The following is a 22,942-nucleotide window of genomic DNA, read 5'->3' as shown; positions in this document are numbered from 1 at the left end:
TATCAATTATTAGTGGTTTAGTATAAGTATTCAGTAATAGTGTTTAATATTAGTATGTATTTTTAATGTAATGTATGTAATATATGTATTTAATTATTAAAATATAATGTATATCAGTTAAAATTAGGAAATTGTGTCTATGAAAAAGATAATAAAAAAAATTTGACCTGGCCAATTGGTTCAAACCAAGGTCATACATCTAAACACACACACGCATATGTATAAATTGTGTAGAGGAATTCAAATTTAAAATAAATGTAAAACCTATTTTAGGATGGGGAAAAAGGATTGATTTCGCGACCATCATCGCGACCGTTATCGCTTCGGCGAAATAAATGTCGTACATATATAGGTATATTATGTGTGTTTATATAAATTGTATAGTTGTATTTAAATTTAAAATAAATGTAAAACCTATTTTAGGATGGAGAAAAAGGATTTATTTCGCGACCGTCATCTCTTCGGCGAAATAAATTTTGTACGTATCTACAGTCCTCTCTCTCTATAACGATATGCAAGGGACCGGGAATTTTCATCGTTATAAGGAGAGATTGTTATACAGAGAGAGAGAGAGAGAGAGAGAGAGAAAATCGTTATTGTAATAGTAATCATACTGTACTAAATAACTTGTGTTATTTTTAAAAAATTGATAAAAACGATTATAAATGAATTCACTGTATATAGTGTACACAACATAGATTTATTAAGGAATGATAAAGTACAGAAATGATATAATGATATAGAGTGATACAGTATAAAAGATTACTGTACAATTATTAAAACATGTATACTGTACAGTAACAAAATAATATGCTACTATAAAATATATTTTTCTACGACCGTTTAATAACATGCTCATTATTCGCTATTTTTTCATAGATAATAGCACCCATTACTGTACCCGTGAGTAATAATTCATTACTCACGGGCTGAAGTTAGATTCAAGTGGCGCATGCCACTTTTAATATTAATCGTTTATAAACTGCAAACAAAATTACTTAAACTTGTTTATTGAATACAATAATTATTGTAATTTATACCAATAATTAACTTCGAAAAATTTTTAAAGGAATTTTAACTGTAGCAATGTCAGTATATTTTTTACGTTTATATCTTGTTTACTAAAAATTTTGACGTTTATCATTTAATTTAGTGACAGTGACATTAGCGCATTTTGTTTATGTTAATTGGAATTGATATCTAATATTGTGTTTGTTTTAAAGTTATATTGTGTTAAATATGTTATAACATATTATGTATAGTTATATTATTATAAATATTATATATAGTTAAATGTAAATATACATTATAACTATATATTATGAAATACGTCGACCGACAACAGCCATTTCCTATTTATTAGATTCACTGACAGTAGGTACAAATTTAAGCTTATAATTTTTCGGAAACGAATAGAACTTATATTGACTATTTCTAGTTGTATTTTTACAATAAATAAGAATTTAGTAATAGTAGGCAACCAATTATTCAGCCACGTACTAGGGATAAATAGCATTTAGGTATTTTTGTAAATTATTATAACTTAAATCTCGAGTAGTTGATAATAGAACGAATAGAACTTATATTGACTATTTCTAGTTGTATTTTTACAATAAATAAGAATTTAGTAATAGTAGGCAACCAATACGCAATTTCAATGAAGATAAAATTAAAAAAGATCCAAAAACAAACAAATATACCACGATTCGATGTCTCAAAGATAAAAGAAGAACCTATACGTCAGAGTTTAAAACAAGAAATAAATGATAACTTAAAGAAAATCAAACAAGACGTGATAAAGACAACAGATGTTAATGACAAATGGAACATGATGCAAGAAACGTTAGTCTAGGCAGGAAAGAAAATATTACAGACAAAAATAAAAAAAAAACAGAGATGGATGACTTCAGAAATCCTAGAGTTAATGGAGGAAAGAAGAAAACATAAAGGCAGGAATAAGGCAAAATACAAAGAAATACACAGGTTAATAATAAAGAAAATAAAAGAGGCCAAATCCACCTGGCTGACAAATCAATGCAGTGAAATAGAGGAATATTCTAAAAAACATGATATCTTTAATATGCATAAGAAAATAAAGGAAATCACAAATACACAGCGAAAAAAGAAAGATGGCCTTCTTAAAGACATAAATGGAAAAATTATTATAGAAGTCAAAGAGAAATTAAAAAAGTGGAAGGCGTACATAACAGATCTGTTTGAGGATAATAGACAAGAACCGGAAGAAATCGATAGCGAAACGGGACCAGAGATCATAATGGAGGAAATCGAACAAGCAATACGAAACGCAAAAAACGGAAAAACTGTAGGTCCAGACGAAATACCTGCAGAATTACTGAAATGTCTAGACGATGAAACTCTACCTGTACTACTGGATCTGTTTAATGAAGTATATAAAACCGGAAAAATACCTCAGGAATGGTTGGTGTCCACCTTTGTAACAATACCTAAAACAATATATGCCAAAGATTGTTTAGCCTATAGGACAATATCACTAATAAGCCATACCCTCGAAATATTTCTAAAGGTGATTCATGGAAGATTATACAGAAAGCTAGAAAATGATATAGATGATACCCAATTTGGGTTCCGCAAAGGACTTGGAACAAGAGAGGCATTGTTTGCATTTAATGTCCTCTCTCAAAGATGCTTAGATATGAACCTGGATATTTATTCCCGTTTCATCGACTTCGAAAAAGCGTTCGACAGAGTCCGACATGAAAAACTAATAGAATTATTGAAAAACAGAGATATAGACAGACGAGACTTACGAATTATCATCAATCTGTATTGGAATCAAAAGGCCAATATAAAGATAGACGAACAAGAGTCCGAGAATATTGATATAAAGAGAGGGGTAAGACAGGGTTGTGTACTGTCGCCGCTACTGTTTAACGTGTACAGTGAAGCCATATTTCAGGAAGCGATAGCGGAACTAAGTGATGGAATCTCTATAAACGGAAGAACAGTAAATAACATAAGATTCGCTGATGACACCGTTATAATGGCAGACATCCTTGAGTCGCTACAAGAATTGTTAAATAGAATTAACGATTATTGCATTCGATATGGACTCAAAATAAACAAGAAAAAAACTAAATTTATGATTGTCTCAAAAACACAACATGGAAATGAAAGGTTAATACTAGAGCAAACCCAAATAGAAAAAGTAAAGACATACAAATATCTGGGAACCTGGGTTGATGACAAAAATGACCAAAGCAAAGAAATTAAAGTCCGAATTGAAACTGCAAGGCAAGCATTTATAAAAATGAAGACACTGCTTACAAACAAAGACCTTCAGTTGCCTCTCAGATTGAGGGCTCTAAGATGCTACATATCTTCTATATTACTATACGGAATGGAAGCTTGGACATTGAAAAGGCAACATATAAGAAAAATAGTAGCGTTCGAAATGTGGTGTTACAGAAGAATGTTGAAAATTCAGTGGGTTCAAAGGATTACCAATGTTGAAGTGCTACGACGTTTAAATAAGGAGTTAGAAATTATGAACAGTATAAAAACAAGAAAACTAGAATATTTGGGTCACATTACCACAGGAGACAAATATGAGCTGCTGAGAGTTATTATGCAAGGAAGGATCCAAGGAAAAAGAAGAAGACGCATCTCCTGGCTGAGGAACCTTAGAGAATGGTTTAACTGTAGTTCATTACAACTGTTCAGAGCAGCAGCCAACAAAGTGACCATAGCCATTATGATATCCAACCTCCGCTAGGAGATGGAACTTTAAGAAGAAGGCAACCAATTATTCAGCCACGTACTAGGGATAAATAGCATTTAGGTATTTTTGTAAATTATTATTATAACTTAAATCTCGAGTAGTTTATACTTAAATTTTTTACTAATTAAAATAAAAAAGGTCGTAGAAAAAGTATAGTATTCTACTTGCATGTAATGGCTATTACTCACTCTGATGAATTACGACACTCGCCTACGGCTCATGTCGCAAACTTCATCATCGTGAGTAATACCCATCATTACATGCTCGTTGAATAATATACTATTAGTCTACATTAACGAAAAAGTCTCTCACCTTGGTTTGTTTCCTTTTCCCTTTCCACAAAACTAATCTGACCTTATCCTGAAGACGCATAGAATCTTCCACAGCACTCATATCATCTTCCTGGTGGAGGAAAAACCGATGAAGGACTTTTGCCGCATCCAATGCTTGCTGAGGGGTTGGAGCTGGTTCTGGCTCTGCTTCCACTTCCGGGTCACTGTTTTCTTCTTCTTCTGCACGAACTGCGTGTAATATATCTTCGTCAGAAAGCCCAGATGTTGTAGCTACATTTTCATCAACTTCTTCGAAATCTCTTAGCTCTTCCGTTCCGTAGGTAATATTAAATTCAAACTGTCTGGCCCAAATAGCTAACGGCAGGTCATCTTCATCCTCAGGCAGTCCTTGATCTTCCAGCCATCCTGCGTGTTTAAAGGAATGTTTTATTGTATTGGGCGTCACCTCGTCCCAGGATTTACTGATCATTAGGATGGCATCAAGAACGTTTAATTTGAGATTGCCATTGCTCTCAACCAATTCCATCAAAAGTCTTCTCCTGTAATGGCTTTTCAAACTCTTGATGACACTTTGGTCCATGGGCTGAAGGACACTCGTTGTGTTTGCTGGCAGGAAACAAAGTTCAATGTTTTGAAGGTCGCACAGTACAGGATGAGCAGGACAATTGTCTACAAGCAGAAGAATTTTTTTCCCTTCAAGTTCGACATCCCATTTTCTTATCGTGTCTTCAAAAATTTCCGAAGTCATCCACGCACTCTTGTTTGCTTTGTAGGTCACGGGTAGATTTTTGACATTTTTAAAGCAACAAGGGTTTTTCGACTTCCCTATCACTAACAATTTTCTCTTCACTGAACCTGTCATGTTAGCGGCCACTAAAACCGTAATGCGTTCCTTAGAGAGCTTTCCACCAACGCACTTTTCCAATTTAAATTTTAATGTTCTGTTTGGTGTCATCTTAAAGAACAATCCAGTCTCATCGGCATTGAAAATATCTTCTGACCCATATCGTGACTTCAGTCCAGGCCACACGTTTTGTAGCCAATCATCCGTTATATTTTTGTTAACATCACGAGCTTCTCCGCTGATCTGTCCGTAGTTGATCTTGTGCCGCAGCTTCCACTTGCTCAGCCAACCCTCAGATGCCTTGAAATTCTCAATTCCAAGTTCAGTTGCAAAAAGCTGAGCTTTTGTCCTGACCACAGGCCCAGAAAGTGGAATATGGTTCATACGCTGCTGCTGGAACCACTGAAGCATAGCGCGATCTAAATCTTCATGCTGAGGTTTCCGCAACTTCTTCCTGCTACCGCCCTGCATTTCTGCTTCAAGCCACTTTTTTCTGTCCTTCCATATCGTAGCCACAGTTGACTGCGATAGCCCCGTACGGCGAACGACATCTGATTGCTTTTCACCTTTCTCTATTGCCCGAGTTATCGATAACTTTTCTTCAACCGAGAGTACTCTACGCTTTTTCGAAAACATCTTGACTGTTCACACACTGAGATACAACCGAAACTGAAACTTAGAAGTCGTCAATAGAGGACAACATCTGTGTGAAAACAGTTAAGGCATACCGTCCGAACGATAAAAGCGTGTTACTCAACTTTCTGCATATCGGATTAAAATTTGAACCACCAAATTTTTGCTAAATTGGAGCCACAAAATGAATCACTCACTAATCACTTTTTATCAAGTTATACCTACGCAAGTGCTTTGTCAGTTATTCCCCGTGTTTCAATTAAGTGTTATCTTTAATTGGTAAAATTCTCACGGTTTAGTTATCTTAGTTATTGCCAAACGCAAATGGTTATCAGTTATTTCTTGAAAAGTGAGGTCATCGACTATTGAAAAGTTATCGTTATCAAGAGAGAACGATATCGGTATAGAGAAAGAATTAATACATTGTCCTTGAACCAAACAACGTTTAGTATTTTGATCGTTATAGAGGAATTATCGTTATACAGGGAATCGTTATAAAGAGAGACTACGTATATTATGTGTATGTATACATCAATTGTGTAGAAGTATTTAAATTTAAAATAATAGTCTAAGAGCTGGGAGCGGCTTTTGTGCGTGATAAGTAATATGGAAAAACTATACGGGGATATGTTGAATTAGTTGTGTACATGACTTTCACCAACGGCCGGAAACCAGAGTTGGGGCCGAGGGTGGTTATAAGGGGTCAAAGTCACGGATTTTATTATTTTTTTTATGACGCTCATGATCGAGATAGTGCACCAAAATTTGGGAATAAGTAGGTCATGACGTACCTAAGTAAAATCTCTAGGGGCTCAACGCTGCGTGGCCTACAAAGGGGTGGGGGTAGGGGTGAATATAAAAAATATAAGGGGTCTTTTGCGACGTTCGTTATTGAGATAGTGCAAAAAAATTTGGGTATAAGTAGACCATGACATAAATAATTAAAATCCCCATAGCCGGAAACCAGAGTCGGGAAGGAAGGTAGTTATAAGGGGTCAAAGTTCCGTTTTTTATTATTTTTTTTGTGGCGCTCATGATCCAGATAGCGCGCCAAAATTTGGGAATAAGTAGGTCATGACGTAACTAAGTAAAATCTCCAGGAGTGGAACGCTGCGTGGCCGACAAAGGGGTGGGGCAAGGGTGAATATAAAAAAATGTAAGGGGTTTTTTGCGACGTTCGTGATTGAGATAGTGCACCAAAATTTGGGAATTAGTAGACCATGACATAACTAAGTAATATCCCCAGAGGCGGAAACCAGAGTGGCGGACGAGGGTAGTTATAAGGGGTAAAAGTCGCGGTTTTTATTATTTTTTTTGTGGCGCTCATGATGAAGATAGTGCACCAAAATTTGGGAGTAAGTAGGTTATGACGTAACTAAGTAAAATCTTCAGGGGCGGAACGCTGCTTGGGGTACAAAGGAGTGGTAGGCAGGGGTGAGTATAAAAATATATGGGGTTTTTTTTGCCGTTCGTGATCGAGATAGTGCACCAAAATTTGGGAATAAGTAGATCATGACATTACTAAGTAAAATCTCCAGGGGTGGAACACTTCGTAAGGGGCAAATGTTGTGCCTGGTCACAAAAAAAATAATACACACTGCGACTTTGACCCCTTAAAACTACCCTCAACCCCAACTCTGGTTTCCGGCTCTGGGGCTTTTACTTAGCTAAGTCATGGTCTACTTATTCCCAAATTTTGGTGCACTATCTCAATCTAGCACGTCGCAAAAAACCCCTTATATTTTTTATATTCATACCTACCCCCACCCCTTTATCGGCCACGCAGCGTTCCACCCCTGGAGACTGTACTTAGTTACCTCATGACCTACTTATTCCCAAATTTTGGTGCACTATCTCGATCATGAGCGTCACAAAAAAAAATAATAAAAACGGCGATTTTGACCCCTTATAACTACCCTCATGCCCAACTCTGGTTTCCGGCTCTGAACATTTTACTTAGTTATGTCATGGTCTACTTATTCCCAAATTTTGGTGTACTCCCTTAATCACGAACGTCGCAAAAAAACCCCTTATATTTTTTCTATTCACCCCTGCCCCACCCCTTTGTCGGCCACGCAGCGTGCCACGCCTGGAGATTTTACTTAGTTACGTCATGACCTACTTATTCCCAAATTTTGGTGCACTCTCTCGATCATGAGAGTCACAAAAAAAATAATAAAAACGGCGACTTTGACCCCTTATAACTACTCTCATCCGCACTCTGGTTTCCGGCTCTGGGGATTTTACTTAGTAATGTCATGATCTGCTTATTCCCAAATTTTGGTCCACTGTCTCAATCACGAACGTCGCAAAAAACCCTTTATATTTTTTATATTCACCCCTACCCCCACCCCTTTGTCGGCCACGCAGCGTTCCGCCCCTAGAGGTTTTACTTAGTTACGTCATGACCTACTTATTCCCAAATTTTGGTGCACTATCTCGATCATGAGCGTCATAAAAAAATAATAAAATCCGCGACTTTGACCCCTTATAACTACCTTCGGCCCCAACTCTGGTTTCCGGCCGTTGGTGAAAGTCATGTACACAACTAATTCAACATATCCCCGTATAGTTTTTCTATATTACTTATCACGCACAAAATCCGCTTCTATCTCTCCGACTATAAATGTAAAACCTATTTTTGGATGGGAGAAAAAGGATTTATTTGACCGTCATGTCATCGCGACCGTCATCTCTTCGGTGAAATAAATTTTGTACGTATATTTATTATGTGTAAGTACATATATATAAATTGTTTAGAAGTATTTAAATTTAAAATAAATGTAAAATCTATTTTGGGATGGGGAAACAGGATTGATTTCGCGACCGTCATCACTTCGACGAAATAAATTTTGTACGTATATTATTATAATGTACGTACAAATAATAGTAATATTATTAAAGTGAAAACTTCTTTAGGGACGTTGTGCACTTTTTAGATGGGGAAAAAGTATTGAATTAGCGACCGTCATCGCCTTGGAGAAATAAATTTTTGAAGTGAAAAGTTTTTTAGGGACGTTGTGCACTTTTTAAATGGGGAAAAAGTATTAAATTAGCGACCGTCATTGCTTCGACAAAATAAATTTTTGAAGTGAAAACTTCTTTAGGGACGTTGTGCACTTTTTAGATGGGCAAAAGGTGTTGAATTAACGATTGTCATCGCTTCGGCGAAATAAATTTTTGAAGTGAAAACTTCTGTAGAAACGTTGTGCCCTTTTTAGATGGGAAAAAAGTATTTAATTAGCGACCGTCATCCCAACCGTCATTGCTTCGACGAAATACATTTTTGAACTGAAAACTTAGGGACGTTGTGCACTTTTTAGATGGGGAAAAATTATTGAATTAGCGACCGTCATTGCTTCGACGAAATAATGTTTTGAAGTGAAAACTTCTTTAGGGACGTTTTGCCCTTTTTAGACGAGGAAAAACTGTTGAATTAGCGACCGTCATTGTTTCGACGAAAATAAATTTTTGAAGTGAAAACTTGCCCTTTTTAGATGGGGAAAAAGTATTAAATTAGCGACCGTCAATCCTTCGACGAAATAAATTGTTGAAGTGAAAACTGTTTTAGGGACGTTGTGCCTTTTTTAGATGAGGAAAAAGTATTGAATTAGCGACCGTCATCGCTTCGGCAAAATAAATTTTTGAGGTGAAAACTTCTTTATGGACGTTTTGCACTTTTTCGATGGGGAAAAAGTATTGAATTAGCGACCGTCATCACCTTGGAGAAATAATTTTTGAAGTGAAAAGTTTTTTAGAGACGTTGTGCCCTTTTAAGATTGGAAAAAAGTATTTAATTAGCGACCGTCATTGCTTCGACGAAATAAATTTTTGAACTGAAAACTTCTTTAGGGACGTTGTGCGCTTTTTAGATGGGGAAAAATTATTGAATAGCGACCGTCATTGCTTCGACGAAATAATGTTTTGAAGTGAAAACTTCTTTAGGGACGTTTTACCCATTTTAGATGAGGAAAAAGTATTGAGTTAGCGACCGTCATTGCTCGACGAAATAAATTTTTGAACTGAAAACTTGCCCTTTTTAGATGGGGAAAAAGTATTAAATTAGCGACCGTCAATCCTTCGACGAAATAAATTGTTGAAGTGAAAACTTTTTTAGGGACGTTGTGCCTTTTTTAGATGAGGAAAAAGTATTGAATTAGCGACCGTCATCGCTTCGGCAAAATAAATTTTTGAGGTGAAAACTTCTTTATGGACGTTTTGCACTTTTTCGATGGGGAAAAAGTATTGAATTTAGCGACCGTCATCACCTTGGAGAAATAAATTTTTGAAGTGAAAAGTTTTTTAGAGACGTTGTGCCATTTTTAGATGGGAAAAAAGTACTTAATTAGCGACCGTCATTGCTTCGACGAAATAAATTTTTGAACTGAAAACTTCTTTAGGGACGTTGTGCGCTTTTTAGACGGGGAAAAATTATTGAATAGCGACCGTCATTGCTTCGACGAAATAATGTTTTGAAGTGAAAACCTCTTTAGGGACGTTTTACCCATTTTAGATGAGGAAAAAGTATTGAGTTAGTGACCGTCATTGCTCGACGAAATAAATTTTTGAACTGAAAACTTCTTTAGGAACATTACGCACTTTTTAGATGGGGATAAAGTATTGAATTAGCCACTGTCATTGCTTCGACGAAAATAAATTGTTGAAGTGAAAACTTTTGTAGGGACGTTGTGCCCTTTTTAGATGAGGAAAAAGTATTGAATTAGCGACCGTCATCGCTTCGGCAAAATAAATTTTTGAAGTGAAAACTTCTTTAGGGACGTTTTGCACTTTTTCGATAGCGAAAAAGTATTGAATTAGCGACCGTCATCGCCTTGGAGAAATAAATTTTGGAAGTGAAAAGTTTTTTAGGGACGTTGTGCACTTTTTCGATGGCGAGAATGTATTAAATTAGCGACCGTCATTGCTTCGACAAAATACATTTTTTTTAGGTGAAAACTTCTGTAGTAACGTTGTGCCCTTTTTAGATGGGAAAAAAGTATTTAATTAGCGACCGTCATTGCTTCGACGAAATAAATTTTTGAGCTGAAAACTTCTTTAGGGACGTTGTGCGCTTTTTAGATGGGGAAAAATTATTGAATAGCGACCGTCATTGCTTCGACGAAATAATGTTTTGAAGTGAAAACTTCTGTAGGGACGTTTTACCCATTTTAGATGAGGAAAAAGTATTGAATTAGCGACCGTCATTGCTTCGACGAAATAATGTTTTGAAGTGAAAACTTCTTTAGGGACGTTTTGCCCTTTTTAGATGAGGAAAAACTATTGAATTAGCAACCGTCATTGCTTCGACGAAAATAAATTTTTGAAGTGAAAACTTCTTTAGGGACCTTGTGCCCTTTTTAGATGGGGAAAAAGTATTAAATTAACGACCGTCAATGCTTCGACGAAATAAATTGTTGAAGTGAAAACTTTTTTAGGGACGTTGTGCCCTTTTTAGATGAGGAAAAAGTATTGAATTAGCGACCGTCATCGCTTCGGCAAAATAAATTTTTGAAGTGAAAACTTCTTTAGGGACGTTACGCACTTTTTAGATGAGGAAAAAGTATTTAATTAGCGACCGTCATTGCTTCGACGAAAATAAATTTTTGAAGTGAAAACTTCTTTAGGGACGTTGTGCCCTTTTTAGATGAGGAAAAAGTATTGAATTAGCGACCGTCATTGCTTCGACGAAATAATGTTTTGAAGTGAAAACTTCTTTAGGGACGTTTTGCCCTTTTTAGATGAGGAAAAACTGTTGAATTAGCAACCGTCATTGCTTCGACGAAAATAAATTTTTGAAGTGAAAACTTCTTTAGGGACCTTGTGCCCTTTTTAGATGGGGAAAAAGTATTAAATTAACGACCGTCAATGCTTCGACGAAATAAATTGTTGAAGTGAAATCTTTTTTAGGGACGTTGTGCCCTTTTTAGATGAGGAAAAAGTATTGAATTAGCGGCCGTCATCGCTTCGGCAAAATAAATTTTTGAAGTGAAAACTTCTTTAGGGACGTTTTGCACTTTTTCGATAGCGAAAAAGTATTGAATTAGCGACTATCATCGCCTTGGAGAAATAAATTTTGGAAGTGAAAAGTTTTTTAGGGACGTTGTGCACTTCTTCGATGGCGAAAATGTATTAAATTAGCGACCGTCATTGCTTCGACAAAATACATTTTTTGAAGTTAAAACTTCTGTAGTAACGTTGTGCCCTTTTTAGATGGGAAAAAAGTATTTAATTAGCGACCGTCATAGCTTCGACGAAATAAATTTTTGAACTGAAAACTTCTTTAGGGACGTTGTTCGCTTTTTAGATGATGAAAAATTATTGAATAGCGACCGTCACTGCTTCGACGAAATGTTTTGAAGTGAAAACTTCTTTAGGGACGTTACGCACTTTTTAGATAGGGAAAAAGTATTGAATTAGCAGCCGTCATTGCTTCGACGAAATAATGTTTTCAAGTGAAAACTTCTTTAGGGAAGTTTTGGCCTTTTTAGATGAGGAAAAAGTATTGAATTAGCTAACGTCATTGCTTCGACGAAAATAAATTTTTGAAGTGAAAACTTCTTTAGGGACGTTGTGCCCTTTTTAGATGAGGAAAAAGTATTGAATTAGCGACCGTCATCGCTCCGGCAAAATAAATTTTTGAAGTGAAAACTTCTTTAGGGACCTTTTGCACTTTTTCGATGGGGAAAAAGTATTAAATTAGCGACCGTCATTGCTTCAACGAAATAAATTTTTGAAGTGAAAACTTCTTAGGGACGTTGTGCCCTTTTTAGATGGAGAAAAAGTATTGAATTCGTATTAGTAATTTATATACTATAGGTTGAATTGCGTATGTGTAAGTTCGTACAAAGTGATAATAGTTGGAGGAGGCATACGGTGTGTACCTGAAGGGGCTTGCTTCGTAAGAAGTTTTCACTTCTGTCGGCACTCCCACGAGTGCTCTAAGTTTTTTTAATTTGTTTTATTTTTATTTGATTTTGTTTAATTTTATATAATCTTATTTAATTTTATTCAGTTTTATTTGTAGGTCTGGATCCCGCGTACCAAAAAAGTTTATTAACAGCAAGCTGAAAATTTGTTAATATCTTAAGGGTATCTAGTCAGACAAACTTTGATATATTGGAACACTGGAACAGGGGAAGTTTTAATTGTGGAACAGGTTAAAAATTTGGAACGTCAGACTACGAAAACTTCAGATGTATTTTGTCCGACAGAACTTCCAATTGATTTGTTACCCTTTCATTAAACTCTCATGCAAAAATCAGACTGCTATTACTAACCAACATGATTCCTGTCATTTGACATGTTCTTCGTGTTCCACTCATTAAAACGCCGAGTTGGTGATAAACACCAGTCTGATTTTTACATGAGAGTTTAATGAAAGGGCAACAAATAAATTGGAAGTTCTGTCCGACAAAATACATCTGATGTTTTCGTAGTCTGGCGTTCCAAATTTTTAACCTGTTCCACCATTAAAACTTCCCCTGTTCCAGTGTTCCCATATATCAAAGTTTGTCCGACTAGACACCGTTAAGCTATTAACAAATTTTCAGCTTGGTATTAATCAATTTTTTTTTCTTATTCGGAATCCAGACCTATTAATTTTAACCAAATTAATTTAATCAACACCCACGGGGTTGAAAACACCTCGAACCCAATCAATAATAGAAAATTGTGAATCTATATCTAGTTTGCTTTAAAAAAATGTGTCACTCTATATTTTTCTGAAAAACTGAAGAAATCAACCCCTATAGGGTTGAAATCACCCCGAACCCAGTCAATAATATCAAATTGGGGATTCATTTTTTTTAAATCATCCTGAAACCAGTCAAACAATAGATAATTAAGGATCTGTACTTAGTTTACTAAGAAAGTTAAAATAAATGTTTAGATCACAGTATACCGCAAGGTTACCACTCGCGTCACGATTTTTGAATGACGCCAAATACGATTTTCGTCCCGTAAAAATTCCATACCGAGCGATAATAGTATGATACAATTGATCCAAAAGATGGCATAACCCAGACATCCAAAGTGAAAGTTATCCTCCAGCACCAAATTATTCTGTAAGGTCCACATAATATTCAGAAAAAAGTCACACCATTTTGAGCGTCGGGTTTGGGGGGAGAGGGGGGAGAAATCGGTAAATTCGTAGTTTTTTACGTTTTTCGTCAATATTTCTAAACCTATGCGGTTTAGCATGAAAAACCTTCTATACAAAAATGTTCTACATTAAATTTGAAATAAAAAATGCCCCATGCATATTCCTTCTAAAATGAATGATTCCAAAGTTACGGAGGTAGTATAGTATAATTGGTCCAAAAAAAGGCCTAACCCAGACATCCAAAGTAAAAGTTTTCCTCCAACACCAAATTGTTTTCTACATTTATGGTCCACATATTGTTCAGTAAAAAGTTACACCATTTTGAGCGTCCGGTTTGGGAGGGAGATCGGGGTGAAGTCGGTAAATTAGTAGTTTTTTTACGTTTTTCGCCAATATTTCTAAAACTATGCTTTAGCGTAAACAATGTTCTATACAAAAATGTTCTACATAAAATTTAAAACAAGAAAGGTCCTATACATAATTGTTATAAAATCAACGGTTCCAGAGTTACCGAGGGCGAAAAGTGGAGGTTTTCGATACTTTTTATATTTTTTGGGCAATTGATGATGATTTTGGGTGGTGAGGTTGACGTTTCTTCAAGGGCTTATCACTAACATACCATCGGCCACTGGAAAAGCAAATTTTATTTACAAAACACAATCTTGTTAAAGAAAATTTCTTTCATCAGTAAAATATGCCCAAAAAATATAAAAAGTATCGAAAACCTCCACTTTTCACCCTCGGTAACTCTGGAACCGTTGATTTTATAACAATTATGTATAGGACCTTTTTTGTTTTAAATTGTATGTAGAATATTTTTGTATAGAACATTGTTTACGCTAAAGCGTAGTTATAGAAATATTGGCGAAAAACTTAAAAAACTACTAATTTACCGACTTCTCACCCAACTTCCCCCAAACCGGACGCTCAAAATGGTGTAACTTTTTACTGAACAATATGTGGACCATATAGAACAATTTGGTGTTGGAGGAAAACTTTTACTTTGGATGTCTGGGTTAGGCCTTTTTTGGACCAATTATACTATACTACCGTCGTAACTTTGGAACCATTCATTTTAGAGGGATTATGCATATGGCCTTTTTCATTTCAAATATAATGTAGAACATTTTTGTAAAGAAGGTTGTTCATGCTAAACTGAATAGTTTTAGAAATATTGACGAAAAACGTAAAAAACTATGAATTTTCCGATTTCTCCCCCCTCTCCTCCCCAAACCCGACGTACAAAATGGTGTGATTTTTTCCTGAGCATTATGTGGATCATATAGAACAATTTAGTGTTGGAGGATAACTTTCATTTTGGATGTCTGGATTTGGGTCTAGTTATACCATACTATAAGAAGTATTCACAAACAATCAATAATGCTTTTTTAACACAACAAAAACAAAGTACTTAATCAAACCTATGTTTATTTTTTTAAGAAGTACTGAAGCATGTTTTACTCGAATATATAAGAAAGGTTTCATTGAACATTTAACTAAATTTTATTATGCACTTATTAAAATGCAAAATTTCAGACAAAACCAATGAATAAATCAATTAGTACGAATTGCCCACAAATTACTGACCCTGTCCAATGAACACCTGTTCAATATATTATAATAGGAAAAACAAAAAGTGGTACACTTACCTTTTCTTCTTTACATGTCAAAAGTGGATCATATTTATTAGCTGGGTCTTCTTTAAGTTTTTCCTTTTGCTCCTGCGAATAAACAAATAAATAAAAATTAATAAACAAATGATGTGAAATTAATCTAATATTTGCAAAATGTTGGATTTACAATAGGGAACTTGCATAAAATTTTAAATTCGAAAAAAATGTTTAAATCACAACAGAATATAATTTTAAAACATGGCCCCTAAAGACGATTCTAAATTTAAATTATAGCAGCTAGCCAAAACGCGTCGTGACGTCATATTGTTATATGTTTACATTCTGCACCAACAAAGTAAATAAAATTGTATATAATTTTAAATTAGACATTATAAACGTCAGTAGAAAATACAGTTATGTGACGTCAAAAGTGTTTTTGATCGTTTGAACTATTTTAAATACATAGAAAACTTGTACTTTTACAAAATGACACTAAACAACACTTATAGTGTTTTCTTTTATTTTCCATAGTAAACCTTCTTTACTTTCCTTCAAAAACTGTATCAAACTCCAATCTCAACAAATTGGTATATATTATTACAATGACATACGATAAATGTCATTAGAATATAAATATTTTTCCCTTATTGGGCGAAGATGAGCTGGCCAAATACCCAAGTAGGTGGAGGCCAATAAATTAAAGAAGAAGAGGAAGAATATACCTAAATATAACCATAAAGATAAATAAAGTATAACTATGTGATGTCACTGGTCGTTTGAACTATTTTAAATCGCAGAAGATTTTAAATTTTGTACTTCTAAGATATTATGAGTTATTGAAGAGTGAAATTTTGGAAATCTCATTTTTAAACAAAACTTAACATTATTATGTAATACAAAAACGCGCAAGTTTCCTATTTAATAAATTGTAAAATTATCCATCAATAATATTTTTCCATTAACCGCCTTATAATGAAAATTGCTGATCTAATGTTGTTTTTACACATATCCACCTATCAATAATTACTCTCTCCCATATTTTCATGGTGTGACTAAGTAGTTTTATGGCCCTGTAGTTTGTGCATTGTTGTATATTTCCCTTGTTTTTGTAAACAGGTACTAATATACTGCTTCTCTATTCGTCTGGCATTTGTGCAACTTCCATAATTTTACTAAATAAACCTGCTTACCAACTTGCTCCCATCTCTCCTAATCCTCTTGTAACGGTCTCACATTTACCGTCTTATAAATATATCAGGTCCGGTCCTGTGGTGACGAATGAATAGGATGAAAGCGTTATACTGCGAAACCTTCTTTTTTTGTATATATCCCACGATATGATGTTTTTCGTTTGCCGTTCAAATATTAAGAAAGAGCACATGTTATCTTCGGCTAGTTATCAAAAGGATTTAATGACTTTTTGAGACAGAAAGACTGGAAAATGTTTATGTTAGAGCTGGAATGTCGACATAAATAACGTCTATAGTATTGATAAAATTCTCAAGTGTCTGAGTTCTCAAAATTGGCCGTTAGAAATAGAGTCAGCTGTTTCGATGAGAACGAAAAATCTGTTTACGGCAAAAGGAGCGTTTTTTCATTGGTTACAAAAAAGATTACAGCCTCAGTAGGATGCTCTTATTATCATTTTCTCGCTAGGGAAACGCGAGGGAACCTGGGTTTGAAGGAGAACTGAAAGAGTTAGTTAAGTTTGGTCTGGCAGAGAGTTAAGTTGTGAGCTGACATGCAGTGAAGAGTCCAGTTTTCTTTGTCTGTGCCAAAGTTAGGCTCAGATGGAATCTTGTGTAGATTCTGTAGTGAAAGTAGCAGGAACGATGTGTTTGTCGTAAATACCACATCTTTTTGTGTTGTTGTTCCGGTGAAACAAATGATATAGTGTTTCTAGTAGTGGCGTAGAGTATGCCTTTTCCAAGAATATCTTAATTCAATCTTCGCGGGACGTGGTTCCAATCTTTTAATTAAAGTTTAATTGATCAAATTAATTTTTTATCATCAATTTGATGAAATGTGTCACTAATAATCAAAATAAGCAGTTACTTTTTTTTTAAATATAAAACAAGACTATGGAATTTTATCTTTCATATAAAAAACAACTTGTGTAATAGTACTTTCGATCAGAAATTGTAAAGTGAAGTGTCGCCGTATCGCTTTACCAGACCTCCAGCCGACTACACGAGGCCAGCAGCCCACGGCACCACCGCAGATCATCAGGTATTTGTAACAAACTGTTTAATTCTTTTTCTTCGAAATTTTGAAAACGCGAAGGACTTAATATGTTTATTCACGTCTTACCAATTCAGTTTTGCCTTTTAACTTTTTTTATACAGGGTGTTTGGTAAAGAATGGGCCATAGCTTAGCCTCAGGTTCCTGAGGTTAAAATAGGCCGATTTAAGCTAGCTTACCTTAGTACAAAGTTTATAATAACCGAGATACAGGGTGTCAAAGTTAAACTTTTTTTTTTATTTATTATTGAATATTTCCTGACAGGCATGAGATATCAACACGGAATTTGGTATGTGGGGGTTTTTTGGGTCGAGAAAACTAAATTCCCTACCAAAAATTATGTGTTGCCCAGAGGGCGCCACATACGCCTTTCAGCACTCATTTGATACATTCAATTTTTTTATGCGTCACTCCGTATAATTTTGACATTAAAATTTTTATTCCCCTATTAGTTTTACTTAAAAAAGGTATACCTCTTTCATCTCCCTAAACTCAACCGTTTTCGAGATAAACGCATTTTAAATCTGCGGTGCAACATAATTTTTAGCATAATATCATTGTAGTTACACCAGAAAAATAACTTAAAACCATAAAATTATCCAAAAATGTATCGCAAATTTCTTCAAATGAAATTTGCGATGCAATTACATAAATTTAAGAACTGGCACAATTATTATAGTTTTAAGTTATTTTTCGGGTGTAACTACAATGATATTATGCTAAAAATGATGGTGTATCGCAGATTTAAAATGCGTTTATCTCGAAAACGGTCGAGTTTAGGGAGATGAAAGAAGTATACGTTTTTTAAGTAAAACTAATAGAATAAAAATTTTAATGTCAAGAGTTTAGGGAGATGAAAGAAGTATACTAGTCTAAGAGCTGGGAGCGGATTTGTGCGTGATAAGTAATATGGAAAAACTATACGGGGATATGTTGAATTAGTTGTGTACATGACTTTCACCAACGGCCGGAAACCAGAGTTGGGGCCGAGGGTAGTTATAAGGGGTCAAAGTCGCGGATTTTATTATTTTTTTTATGACGCTCATGATGGAGATAGTGCACCAAAATTTGGAAATAAGTAGGTCATGACGTACCTAAGTCAAATCTATAGGGGCTCAACGCTGCGTGGCCGACAAAGGGGTGGGGGTAGGGGTGAATATAAAAAATATAACGGGTTTTTTGCGACGTTCGTGATTGAGATAGTGCACCAAAATTTGGATATAAGTAGACCATGACATAAATAATAAAAATCCCCAGAGCCGGAAACCACAGTGGGGAAGGAAGGTAGTTATAAGGGGTCAAAGTTCCGTTTTTTATTATTTTTTTTGTGATGCTCATGATCGAGATAGAGCGCCAAAATTTGGGAACAAGTAGGTCATGACGTAGTCAATAACTACGGCATAAGGATGAACGTCAAAAAAACCAAATATATGACCTTCAGTAAGAATCCAATAAATGACACTAGTATCACAATAAACGGTACCCAACTTGAAAAAGTAAACGAATACAAATACTTGGGAACCCTTGTCAATGAAACAGGTGACAAAAATCACGAGATAAAAAGACGTATTGAAATTGCCAGGTCTAATTTTATAAAAATGAAAAAATTATTTTGTAATCGTGATATTAGTATTCATCTACGAACTAGAATGTTAAAATGCTATGTATTCAGTACTTTGTTCTACGGTGTTGAGTCATGGACTCTTAAACAGAGGAATATTAAAAATCTTGAAAGCTTTGAGATGTGGTGCTACCGCCGTATACTACGAATAAGTTGGGTGGATAAAATTACAAATGAAGAAGTAATACGCAGAATAAATAACGAGCCAGAAGTTCTACGGAGTATAAAAAAGAGAAAACTTGAATACTTAGGCCACCTGATGAGAGGACAAAAGTACACATTCCTACAAAATATAATGCAAGGAAAAATCCAAGGACGAAGAAATCCAGGCCGTAGAAGAATGTCCTGGATGAGAAATTTGAGAGAGTGGTTTGGCTGTACCACTAACGAATTGTTCAAAACAGCAGTAAATAAAATTAGAATCGCCCTAATGATATCCAATCTCCGATAGGAGAGGCACTCAAAGAAGAAGAAGGTCATGACGTAACTAAGTAAAATCTCCAGGAGTGGAACGCTGCGTGGTAGACAAAGGGGTGGGGCAGGGGTGAATATAAAAAATGTAAGGGGTTTTTGGCGACGTTCGTGATTGAGATAGTGCAAAAAAATTTGGGTATAAGTAGACCATGACATAAATAATTAAAATCCCCATAGCCGGAAACCAGAGTCGGGAAGGAAGGTAGTTATAAGGGGTCAAAGTTCCGTTTTTTATTATTTTTTTTGTGGCGCTCATGATCCAGATAGCGCGCCAAAATTTGGGAATAAGTAGGTCATGACGTAACTAAGTAAAATCTCCAGGAGTGGAACGCTGCGTGGCCGACAAAGGGGTGGGGCAAGGGTGAATATAAAAAAATGTAATGGGTTTTTTGCGACGTTCGTGATTGAGATAGTGCACCAAAATTTGGGAATTAGTAGACCATGACATAACTAAGTAATATCCCCAGAGGCGGAAACCAGAGTGGCGGACGAGGGTAGTTATAAGGGGTAAAAGTCGCGGTTTTTATTATTTTTTTTGTGGCGCTCATGATGAAGATAGTGCACCAAAATTTGGGAGTAAGTAGGTTATGACGTAACTAAGTAAAATCTTCAGGGGCGGAACGCTGCTTGGGGTACAAAGGGGTGGTAGGCAGGGGTGAGTATAAAAATATATGGGTTTTTTTTTACCGTTCGTGATCGAGATAGTGCACCAAAATTTGGGAATAAGTAGATCATGACATTACTAAGTAAAATCTCCAGGGGTGGAACACTGCGTAAGGGACAAATGTTGTGCCTGGTCACAAAAAAAATAATACACACTGCGACTTTGACCCCTTAAAACTACCCTCATCCCCAACTCTGGTTTCCGGCTCTGGGGATTTTACTTAGCTAAGTCATGGTCTACTTATTCCCAAATTTTGGTGCATTATCTCAATCTAGCACGTCGGAAAAAACTCCTTATATTTTTTATATTCACACCTACCCCCACCCCTTTATCGGCCACGCAGCGTTCCACCCCTGGAGATTGTACTTAATTACCTCACGACCTACTTATTCCCAAATTTTGGTGCACTATCTCGATCATAAGCGTCACAAAAAAAAAATAATAAAAACGGCGATTTTGACCCCGTATAACTACCCTCATGCCCAACTCTGGTTTCCGGCTCTGAGGATTTTACTTAGTTATGTCATGGTCTACTTATTCCCAAATTTTGGTGCACTCTGTCAATCACGAACGTCACAAAAAACCCCTTATTTTTTTGTATTCACCCCTGCCCCACCCCTTTGTCGGCCACGCAGAGTGCCACCCCTGGAGATTTTACTTAGTTACGTCATGACATACTTATTCCCAAATTTTGGTGCACTCTCTCGATCATGAGCGTCACAAAAAAAATAATAAAAACGGCGACTTTGACCCCTTATAACTACCCTCATTCCCAAGTCTGGTTTCCGGCTCTGGGGATTTTACTTAGTAATGTCATGATATACTTATTCCCAAATTTTGGTCTACTATCTCGATCACGAACGTCGCAAAAAACCCTTTATATTTTTTATATTCACCCCTACCCCTACCCCTTTGTCGGCCACGCAGCGTTCCGCCCTTAGAGATTTTACTTAATTACGTCATGACCTACTTATTCCCAAATTTTGGTGTACTATCTCGATCATAAGCGTCATAAAAAAGATAATAAAATCCGCCACTTTCACCCCTTATAACTACCCTTGGCCCCAACTCTGGTTTCCGACCGTTGGTGAAAATCATGTACACAACTAATTCAACATATCCCCGTATAGTTTTTCCATATTACTTATCACGCACAAAATCCGCTTCTACCTCTGCGACTGTACCTTTTTTAAGTAAAACTAATAGAATAAAAATTGTAATGTCAAAATTATACAGAGTGAGGGATAAAAAAAATTGAACGTAATAAATGAGTGCTGAAAGGCGTATGTGGCGCCCTCTGGGCAACACATAATTTTTGGTAGGGAATTTAGTTTTCTCGACCCAAAAAACCCCCACATACCAAATTTCATGTTGTTATCTCATACCTGTCAGGAAATATTCAATAATAAATAAAAAAAAAAGTTTAACTGTGACACCCTGTATCTCGGTTATTATAAACTTTGTACTAAGGTAAGTTAGCTTAAATCGGCCTATTTTGACCTCAGGAACCTGGGGTTAAGCTATGGCCCATTCTTTATCAAACACCCTGTATAAATAAACAATGAATATGTTTTAAACTTATGTCTTTTTATTTTGCACAATCTATCTGATCCTTATTGTAATAAAACATACAGACTACCTCAGACATCAGTGGTAAGTACCGATTTCTATTCAATGGAATGTCATTGCAAGTAGTTTTTTTTTAGACATATGGCAATATATTTTAATTTGTTGATGGCGCCCAATAATTACTATTTTTTCTCTTTATATTAAATTTTATTTAAAGAACTCACTCCCTTAATTCTCTGAGACTGTTAGCGTACCGGGGTAATATGAAAAGTTGTGTAGCACGAAATTTATCAAGCCTATGACCTAACAATAAGGTCTAAGTATATTTTTATGTTTATTAAATTTTTCGTGCTTCACTCTCCACAATTCCCCAGGAATATCATCTGGTCCAACTGCTTTTCCTTTCTTTATTTTTTGGAGTGCTTCCAAGTGAACCACTTCCTCATTTGTTATTTTGGTGACCATTGCTGCTACTGTGTCAGTTAACTCAACTGGTTTTCTGTCAGGACGACGGCGAGAAACGGTTCCCCAATAGTAAGACGATCAGTGGGAAAACCACGAAAAAGATGGAATGACAACTTACTGGAGGCATATTGAAAAACAGACAGAGTCATGTCTACACAAAAAGACGAAGAAGAAGGTCTTCTGTCAAATTCTTCATTTAACAGACTGTCAAAGTACTTTTTCCAACTCTTTTGGTATTAAACTATTTGAGATTATAGGTAAACTATTTGACATGACATACAATATACATACGTCATTGGCACATTAACACGTTTGTGCCATAGCCGATTTAGTCCAGAAAGCCACTGCGCATCCGCTACGAAAAATATTCTAATTCGGATTTTTTGCACAATCTTACTCAAAAAAAGGACTCCTTTTAACAAATTTGCATGTTGCCAGCAATAAGTTAATTAGAGAGCTCTAAGTAAGAGTGGCAAACATTCCAACCAGAATAAAAGGCCTTGATGATAATGAATTCAGTTTTGACTAGATTGAAAACATAGTTTTGATTACTTTGTTGTGTTAAAAAAAATCATTGTTGATTGTTTTTTTGTTGCACATATAAAAGATTATGAGCCTGTTTTTTTTTTCAATGATAATTCATTGAAATAATCAACTTCATGA

The 22,942-nt window shown here is 35.5% G+C and overlaps 1 protein-coding gene across 2 annotated transcripts in view; it reads right to left on the bottom strand.

The window, feature by feature from the left end:
- LOC126881193 (uncharacterized) overlaps positions 1–22,942 on the bottom strand; it is a 141,834-nt gene that overhangs the window by 89,363 nt on the left and 29,529 nt on the right. For both annotated transcript variants that reach the window (XM_050645296.1, XM_050645297.1), the window contains exon 3: positions 15,281–15,352. In XM_050645296.1, the coding sequence (XP_050501253.1) occupies positions 15,281–15,352 (72 nt within the window). The remainder of the gene's footprint in view (positions 1–15,280; positions 15,353–22,942) is intronic.

This window comes from Diabrotica virgifera, chromosome 3 (genome assembly GCF_917563875.1).
Source record: "Diabrotica virgifera virgifera chromosome 3, PGI_DIABVI_V3a".
In the NCBI taxonomy this organism is placed as follows: domain Eukaryota; kingdom Metazoa; phylum Arthropoda; class Insecta; order Coleoptera; family Chrysomelidae; genus Diabrotica; species Diabrotica virgifera.
The sequence above is the reverse complement of the archived record's forward strand: the minus strand, read 5'-3'. Positions and strand labels throughout refer to the sequence as shown.